The sequence below is a fragment of the Ailuropoda melanoleuca genome, chromosome 8, assembly GCF_002007445.2.
Source record: "Ailuropoda melanoleuca isolate Jingjing chromosome 8, ASM200744v2, whole genome shotgun sequence".
NCBI classification, from domain to species: Eukaryota; Metazoa; Chordata; class Mammalia; order Carnivora; family Ursidae; genus Ailuropoda; species Ailuropoda melanoleuca.
Window position 1 is genome coordinate 19251927 of NC_048225.1, and position 9832 is coordinate 19261758.

Here is a 9832-nt window from a genome sequence, read left to right on the forward strand (position 1 = left end):
GCATTTGAGTGTACTATGGGAGTGAAGGAATACAGAAAGATAATCCTAGCTGTTAGAGGGAGCTAGAATACACTGAGGGTGATAAATAAGGAAGATCTTTGCACTACAGAATTTGAGATACTTGGCCAGGAAAAAAGGAGAAAAGACAGTCACTAGGTCAGAGAGATGCTACTGAGAATGTATGAGGATTAATGCCCTGCTTTAGCTTAATCTGATGACACCAGGACAGAAAGAACTTCATTTTGTGCTCTTTGAGTTTCCGTACCTGAACATACACTGAGAAACAGACTTTGATTCTGATAATCGGTAAAGCCCCTACGCAGATATCTTCTGGGAACACTCAGAAGACTAGAGCCAACTGAGGATAGAAACTAGTGAAGATGAGAAAAACAGAACCACTCTCTAGGAGATTAAGACATTTTATTACAAATTAGTTCAGACACAATTTATAAACCACATAATACATACTATACCTTTGGTTTTAGAAATTATTGTCCAGTCTTTCCTCCAAAGTAATTGTTCTTTTTTTCCCTTAAAACTTTCTGGTTTGCATAATTATCCTCTTTTGGTCCCATAATGAGATATCTATTTTCTTTTTCTCTTAAAAATAGCTCTTTTAACCTTAGGACCTAGCAATTCCACTACTAGGTATTTACCCTGAAGATATAGATGTAATGAAAAGAAGGAGCACCTGCACCCCAATGTCCATAGCAGCAAAGTCCATAATAGCCACACTGTGGAAGGAGCTGAGATGTCCTTCAACAGAGGAATGGGAAAAGAAGTTGTGGTTCATGTATATCATGGAATATTACTCAGCCATCAGAAAGGATGAATACCTACTATTAACATCGAAGTGGATTATGCTAAGTGAAATAAGTCAATCAGAAGAAGACAATTATAATATGGTTTTACTTATATGTGGAATATAAGAAATAGTGCAGAGGATCACAGGGGAAGGGAGGGAAAACTGAATGGGAAGAAATCAGAGAGGGAGACAAACCATGAGAGACTCTTGACTCTGGGAAACAAATTGAGGGTTGCGGAAGGGGAGGTGGGTGAAAGGATGGGGTAAATGGGTGATGGACATTAAGGAGGGCACATCATGTGATGAGCACTGGGTGTTATACACAACTAATGAATCAATGAACACTACATCAAAAACTAATGATGTACTATATGTTGGCTAATTGAATTTAAATCAAAAAAAGAAAGAAAATAGTTCTTTTAAAAAATAAGTATTGCAATCTCATTGCAAAATTGTAAGTGTAATGCAGAACCATACAGAAGAAAGTAGAAATCACCCCAGATTGGATTACCCATTTTAAATATTTGGGTGAACACTCTTTCAACCATTCATTATATACAGATACATTAATATGGAGATAAAAAATAAGGTGTAAGTATTCACAATCGTTTTGTTGCTTCCACCTGCTATATTTTGTCTTTGTCCTAGTCCCTGGGCTTTTGTTTTACAAAATCGGTGTATTGGGTAAGGAGAAGGAAAGATTCATGAGTAATAGAAAAGGCCAGAGTAACTTGTGGAAAATAAAAGGAAGAGTTACAGTTGGTTAAGAGAAGGGATTTTTGAAGGGCTTGAAGACATGGTATTTTTACATTTTTTGAGGAAGCACCATACTATTTTCCACAGCAGCCACACCATTTTTCATTCCCACCTACAGTGCACAAAGTTTCCAATTTTTGCACATCCTTGCCAACACTTAATTATGTTCCTTTTTAAGTAAGCCATCTAAAGGGTAGGAGGTGATGACTCATTTTGAGTTTGACTTACATTTCCATAATGATTAGCGATATTGAACACATTTTCATATGCTTGTTGGCCATTTGTATGTCTTCTTTGGAGAAGTAGCTATTTAAAAGTGCAGCTGCGCATTTCTAGATCAAGTTACTTGGTTTTTTGTTGTTGATCATGTATGTGTGCATATGTTTTAAATAAAATGTCGTGTTGAGTGCTGTCCTAAAGTTCTGGATATAAGAAAGGTTTAAACTGAAAGGTTTTGTTTCTTTTTCTCCAATGCCAAACAGTCATTGCAACACTGATCTATAAGTGGTCAAAAAAGTGGTCAGAGTCCATTTACATTTCAGCTTTTATGTAGCTTTAATTTTACTTAAATGTGGATCTATATTTAAATTAGTGCCTGTTGTTGTCATGCATTCTAATTATTTCACTCATGTTCTTTTTGTGTGAATAAATATGTAATATATCATAATTTGAATGGGTAAGTGGTATTCATTCATTCATTCATTCAACAAACTTACATGGGATGCTTATTATGTCACTGTGTGATGTCCTAAGCACACGATGGTGGATGAGACAGAACAGAAATCTACTGAACAATAATCACTATTACTGTGATGAATATTTGCCCATAACCACCATCTAGGCTTTACCAGATATCATAGTATAATCCTCAAAGCTGTTTTTTTTTTGTTTGTTTGCTTTGTTGCTTAACAAAATGAAAACTCTACTATGAAGGTGATGTGAAGGTTAGATAATATCTGTGAAACGTTCATGATAGTGCCTGGAGAACAGATCATGCTCTATAAATGTTAATTAATATTTAATTAATTAACAGGGAGGAACTAAAATGTTTATAGGCAGAAAAGAAGAATATTCCAAGTGCAGCAAGACAAATGAAATGAAGGGTGATCTGGCACAGAGATGGACTATTGAGGGGTGCTTCTTGGACCACCACAGTCCTCACCATCCTCAACCAGACAAAATTGGGCTGCCCATTAGAGGAATAAGAAATCTGTCTCCAGCTGCTTGCTATGCCACATGGATTCCTTATCCAGGAATAAGGCACTGAGGAGAATATCAGTTGTAGAGTTGGTTACAGAGCCCCAGGGGTTACAGAGACAACAAACATAGAAAATCTCAGTAGGCAAACAAAATAGAGAGCTTTCAAGGAAGCATTTTCTATCATTTAAAAGGAGGAAATAGTTGGATGATGTTGAGAAATAAATTTCCATAATCCATTTTTAAAAACCCATAATTTATTCCAGAGAAATAAATACTACATTGTGGAACACTCTTTTCAGGGAGCTTTTCACTTCTCTGTTTCTTAAGGAGTAGATTAATGAGTTCAGCATGGGTGAGACAATATTATTTAATATCTGCACCACGGCACCAAGCAAGGGGTCAGGTGCGGGCTGCAGATAGATGATGAGGACAGGGCCATAGGCACAGAGGATTGCGGTGAGGTGGGCACTGCAGGTGGAGAAAGCTTTCTGCCTGCCCTCTGCTGATTGGATTCTCAGAATGGCAATCCCAATGCGCGTGTAGGAGACACAAACACTGAACCAAAGCATTAAAGCCAGAAAGCCAACAGCAGAGGAGCCCACTCTCTGGGCCAGGGAGCTGTCCGCACAGGCCAGGGGTAAGACGGCAGGGATGTCGCAGAAGAAGTAGTCCACCTGGTTGGAGCCACAGTAGGTTAACTGAAAAGTGAAGGAGGTCAAGATGGTAGCTTGAAGACAACCCACCACCCAGGCTGCCACGACCAAGCCGACACAGACCCCAGGTCTCATGATAAGCATGTACCTCAGTGGGTGACAGATGGCCACGAAGCGGTCATATGCCATCACAGAATAGAGGCAGCCCTCGGTAGCCCCCAGGAAATGGTAGAAGAAGAGCTGAGCAGCACAGCCCTCATAAGAAATGGCTTGGCTTTGGCCAGAGAGGTAGAATAGCATCTTGGGACAGGTTACAGACGGGAACAACATGTCAAAAATAGATAGGAGTCCCAGGAAGAAATACATAGGGGTGTGAAGGGTAGAGGAAGAAACAATCGCTGTAAGGATGAGTGAATTGCCAAGCAAGGTGAAGAGGTAAATACATGAGAAGATGACAAATAGCACAGGCTCCAGTCCCTCTGTCTGAGGTATTCCCAGTAGAATAAGCTCATGGAGCTCTGTGTGATTCCTCATGTTCCTGGAGCAGACGAGATGGTGAAAGCATGAATGTAGAGGCTGACTTGTGGCAGACACAATACCGACACATTCATCACCACCAATATTTTTTAAAAATTTTTTAAACATTTTACTTTTAAGTAATCTCTACACCCAACATGGGGCTTGAACTTACCACCCGGAGATCAAGAGTCCCATGCTTGCCAACTGAGCCAGCCATGTGCCCCAATCTTTGTATAAATATAAATATGATGTTGAAATGAAGAATTAGAGTTTCTGCCAAAGATATTTAGGGGATGGTAATGCAAATCCATGCTTTTATATCTCAAGATATCATCTTCCTTCATGAATACAGATACAAAGCAATATGAAACACCACGATAGTAAAATACTGGAGGGGCTAAGACCTCGATATTGAACAGATGAACATAATTTAATTAACATCCACAACCGATTATACAGCAATAAATGCCCTAGACTAGACTAGCTTGGAAGCCTCATCCTCCTGATTCCTTTTCAGAATATGCCCAGGGTTACTCAATAACATCGTCAAATGCCCTAAATATTCATCAAAGGTTAATGTGGGCACCCACACATTGAACGTCTTCATAATTGCTGGTAACTCATCATTGTCTTTTGCTGGGGGAAAAAAACATGTAAATGATAGGTGGAAGTAGAGAGGTAAGGAAGCGAAGGTACTGGAGTAGGTCATGATAGGTGCAAAGTTTATTGAGTAATAGTACAAAGCTCCTAAAGAGGGAGGGGACCCTAGAGGGTTGCCATTTTGGCATTCAAATCTAGGGGTTTTTATTAGCTGTTTTGGGGAACTATCTTGAGTATCCTGAGTGTGGGTCTCCTGTGGATTGGCCGCTAAAGTGTGCCAATCAGAGTTTTGATCATGCACCTATCGGGTTACTGTTCCTGTGTTGATGGTCTTTTGGGCTGACATCAGGAGATTAACTGCCTCAGCTTGTGGCAGTGACCACTGTTTTATGGTTAATTGTTTTGTTTCAGGATGTTTCGCAAAAGTCACTTCTGCAGAGGCTACTAGACAGGATACTATTGTGATCTTGCCTAAGCCGTAAAACAGGTTGGTAATGTGGTTTCATCTTAGCTGTCGTGGCTCCCTGTTTCCTTGTTGGGGACCCTGGCCCTGACTACCTAATTGTCCAACTAACTCTTAACAATATGACAAATTAAAAGAACTTGGATTAGAGATCTAAAGACCCATGTTCAAGTTCTGATTTTTGGTGGTATGACTATGGATAAGTAGTTTAATATTTCTGAACCTCATCTTCTCATCGATAAAGAAGCAGAAAACTGTACCAGTAACCTCTGTACCAGTAATCTCTGCACCAGTAACCTCAACCTAATTCTCTGTACCAGTAACCTCAACCTAAATTTATCATTCCAACTAGGATATTTTAGAGTGAAAGAGGGCATTATTGGTAATTAAGACAGGACAGTAGGGGTAACATAGGAAACTTCCGGCCACATCACTGAATAATCTCCTTAGCATTATGCCCCTCATTTGTGTCCCACAAATCTGTATTTTGATATGCACCACTATAATTGTGCTCCTTGAAACATGGGGTATTTTTCTTTTTTAAGTAGGCTTCATATTCAGCGTGGCGCCCAATGTGGGGCTTAAACTCACAACCCTGAGATCAAGACCTGAGCTGAGATCAAGAGTCAGATGCTTAAAAAACTGAGCCACCCAGGTACCCCAAAATGTGGGATAGTCTTATAATCGTGCTCGGTATATAGTGGGTACCCACTAAATGTTTCTGATTAACTGAGATAAAATTTATTTCACACAATTGTTATAAAGATTAAATATGATGATGTTTATGAAAGATCTTAACACCTAATAAAGTGCTATATAATCATCCATTATTATTATATTTACTATAGACAGTCTCATGTTAAAGAATTTGGGAAGTTTTTACCTGTATGAAGATGACTGTCAATGTCTTAAGCCTGAATGAGGTCACTATGGGAAACACGATAAAGGAGGCCAAAATAGGTATGGAGGCCAAACCTTGAGAAATACTACATTTTTAAGAGGAGATGGAAAGGGAATGTATATGAAGAAATATATACATTCTTCAAAGAATCTGAAAGAGAACCAGGAGAATGTCTTTTATGTATTTTTGTATCATACAGATTATTTTCTCTTTGCCATAGAAATATATTTTCTCGGAGTGCCTGGGTAGCTCAGTTGGTTAAGCATAAGACTCTTGATTTTGGCTCAGGTCATGATCTCAGGGTAATGAGATCAAGCCCCATGTTGGGCTCTTGCTCAGTGAGGAGTTTCCTTCTCTCCCCCATTACCTCCCACCCTCAAATAAATACATAAATGTTATAAAAAAAAAAGAAATATATTTTCTCCGTGTAAGGAATATATCTAATTATTTAATCCAAAGCAACACTGTGGTGCTTTGAACATGAAAGTTACTGAATTAAGGCTTCGTGAACAAAAAAGAATAAATGAATGCATTCCTGTGTGCTGTTTGATAGAGTGAATGGAGGAAAGGATTCTAGTCATTGCACAAAATGAGAAGGAAACCCTCGACTGTGATGTCTTCCAACAGTCCTTGCTACCCAAGACTCCACAGTGAGAGTCAAAGCAAAAAATTGAGAAAGATGGGGCGATGCTCTGAGACTTACGTGGTCAAATGGTCATGACTGGCTCAAGTAAGGACAACAAACTTTTCCCTCCTTTTATCTTCACCTTCTTCTATAGAGGTGTGGGGCTCATTACAAATGTCTCTCTTCCCTAGGTCCATGGAATTGGACTTGGGTGCTCTAGCTGTAGACCCCAAATGGTCTTTTGCATTCAGACTCACACAGAGGGAGGATGTTATACATTCAATGACTGTCCAATCACCTAGTGTGATTTCCTCAGAGTGAGCAGAAGCAAAATGATGTCCTACCTTTGTAGGACTTTAAATGATCTCATAGTCCCTCTGGAGCCCCATGCAGATGTAGTCCCAAGACTCAGGGAACAGGAGCCCTCTTAGCACAGGGAGCAATTAGATGCTGGGTGTCGAGAGAGTTTAAGAGTGAAAGAATAGTACATGGTAATCAAGATAATCTTGAAAGGAATTGGGAGTCAGAGAGTTTGTGGCTCCCCCAACCACCCTTTTCTGCTCCGAGTAGACTTCCCATGGAATCCTTTTGTTCTTTATAAACCTCAGAGATTTGGTTGCTTCTCTGTTGTCCCCCCCCCNNNCCCGCCCCCAGTTCCCATCTATTCCCTCAGCTCTTTTGGTTGTAGGAGAAATTCTAACATAGTGAAAAAGTATCCACCTTGGAGCCAGAATGTTCTGGGATGAAGAACCAGCTCATTTCTCATTAGCTTTAAGTCCTTGAGAAGGTCAGTAGTCCTTTCTGAACCTTAATATAGCCATTTATAAAATGGAGTCATAATAGTATTTCACAAGGTGACTGTGAGGAGTAAATGAAATAATGCTTACACAGTTCCGGACACAAACTACTTGCTCCTACGATTTTTTTTGAAAGTGGATGGGATATAGATTTCTCTTCATTATTAGAAACTTTGCTTTCTTCCGCCTCTTACGTCTGCCCTACCCAATCTTAGGATGAAGTTTTGTTTTCTTTGTCTGCTATCTTAATTTTATGTTTGTTTCGCTTTTTTTTAGTTTTGTTTAACTATTAGTAATTAAAGTGAAAGACAGTAACAGAAACAAAACAAACAAATATTTTTAGAGTTAGAAAAAATATAAGAAATCTAGGAATCCTTATCATAATAATAGCCTGTTGTCTAGAGAATCTAAGCGATATAAGATTTCAAGACTCTCAGCATTTAACCAGGACATTGTAAGAAAGGGAAAAAAGTCCCAAGAAAGGGGAAAAAGTCCCAAGAAAGGGAAAGTGGAAGTAGCATTTAAAGAGTANAGGAGGGGCAGAGGGAGAGGGACAAGCAGACTTCCCGCTCAGCCGGGAGCCGGACATGAGGTTCCATCCCAGAGGCCCTGAGATCACGACCTGAGCCAAAGTCAGACCGTTAACCAACTGAGANCATCGTATTTTATTTAATTCTCACCACATACATATAGAGTAAGTATATTAGTCTACCTCACCAGTGATGACGTGGATCACCAGAGAAGTTAAGTTTCTTCCTCAAGATTACACAGCTATTTTGTAGTAGAGGTAGGAGTTGAGCCTATACTCACAGCCTGAATTCAGTGGCAAAACCAAGTTGATATTAAAACANACACCCAGGTGCCCCTGTGCTAAGGATTTCTATGCAGAAACAGAAGCAGCTCTTCTTTCAGGAAGGGAAATGACAGCCGAAAGAACTGGATGAAAATAAGCAGCGTTCTCTGATCAACACACACGGGCATAAGCAGGGCATATGTGTTGTCTAGGTAGGTGCCGAAATGGATCAGAGACTATTCTCATAATTACAGACCTTTCTTTCCATTTTACGTAAATATGCTTTTCATATTCCAAAGAAGATTGTTGGCTTTAAAAGTTGCTCTTTGTCTTGATCATAGTCAGGTATCAGGGAGGATAAGGAGCGTGTGGCACAGGGCCCAAACAACTGNATCAGAACTTGATTCCGAGTTTTCTTTACAATATTCAAGCCTCTGGATGAGCAAGGTAGGCCTTCTATTGAGCCTCAGGGATTTAGACCCATAAGCTTCATCTTGCCTATCTCCTTTTGTACTTACTTGTGCTTATTTGCCCAAAGTATATTTGCTTGTAGTTGATGACAATTATTACTCTTAAATAATAGCGTCTTCTAAGGAGTTTCTGACAAGCGATTAAGTGGTTTTGTGATGACAGCCATTTTCCCTATCTGAAATGTAAGCCGTTCATCTTACTGTGTAAATTACTTAGCACTGGTTTCTAATAAGATTTCAATATGTAATAGCTAGATCTAATAAGTATTCAATATGTAGTATTTTTTTTTCAATCCATCCTATTGATTATCCATCTATCTATGATAAGTTCCTGTTGGGCTCGGTTTTCATGTGATCTCTCCAAGTATAGAATTTGCAAGTGACCAGTGATTACGTAAAAATGATGGTTATTAGTTGCAATTGTTATCACTGATAGGTCAGGTAATAAATGCTTATAAGACTTGTGTACATTTCTGAGCATTTATTCATTTGATCTGTTTGAAATCTATCTTACAATACTACGATGGATAGCAATCACAAGACCTGAGAGTATGCAGCCATCAGCACTGGTACATATTTATTCCTTCATCAGATAATTTCATGTATTTTAGGCATTTCTTTACTTAAAGGTTTAAAAGTTTTAAGCACACATAAAGGGCTCAAGTATGATAAGAACAAGAGGAACTCTTGGATGAATCACTGAGGAAACATCAAGAGAGAGAAAAACAACTGGAGACTTACATGAAATTCCGTGATGCTAAGAGACAGAAGAGAGAGAACAGCAGGAAATAAGGGGATGACCAGAACACCTTGTTCTGACCTTATTAAGGATCTCCCTTTTTTTTTTTTTAAGATTTTATTTATTTATTTGAGATAGAGAGAGACCACATGAGCAGGAGGAGGGGCAGAGGGAGAGGGACAAGCAGACTTCCCGCTCAGCCGGGAGCCGGACATGAGGTTCCATCCCAGAGGCCCTGAGATCACGACCTGAGCCAAAGTCAGACCGTTAACCAACTGAGACACCCAGGTGCCCCTGTGCTAAGGATTTCTATGCAGAAACAGAAGCAGCTCTTCTTTCAGGAAGGGAAATGACAGCCGAAAGAACTGGATGAAAATAAGCAGCGTTCTCTGATCAACACACACGGGCATAAGCAGGGCATATGTGTTGTCTAGGTAGGTGCCGAAATGGATCAGAGACTATTCTCATAATTACAGACCTTTCTTTCCATTTTACGTAAATATGCTTTTCA

General features: G+C 39.5%; 1 protein-coding gene across 1 annotated transcript; it reads right to left on the reverse strand.

Annotated features, from left to right (window-relative positions):
- Positions 1-3015: 3015 nt before the first annotated feature.
- On the reverse strand, positions 3016-3954 carry LOC100472893 (olfactory receptor 148). The gene has a single exon (XM_002928205.4). The coding sequence runs from the start codon at positions 3946-3948 to the stop codon at positions 3016-3018; it is 933 nt and encodes a 310-aa protein (XP_002928251.2). The 5' UTR covers positions 3949-3954.
- Between the last annotated feature and the right edge of the window lie 5878 nt (positions 3955-9832).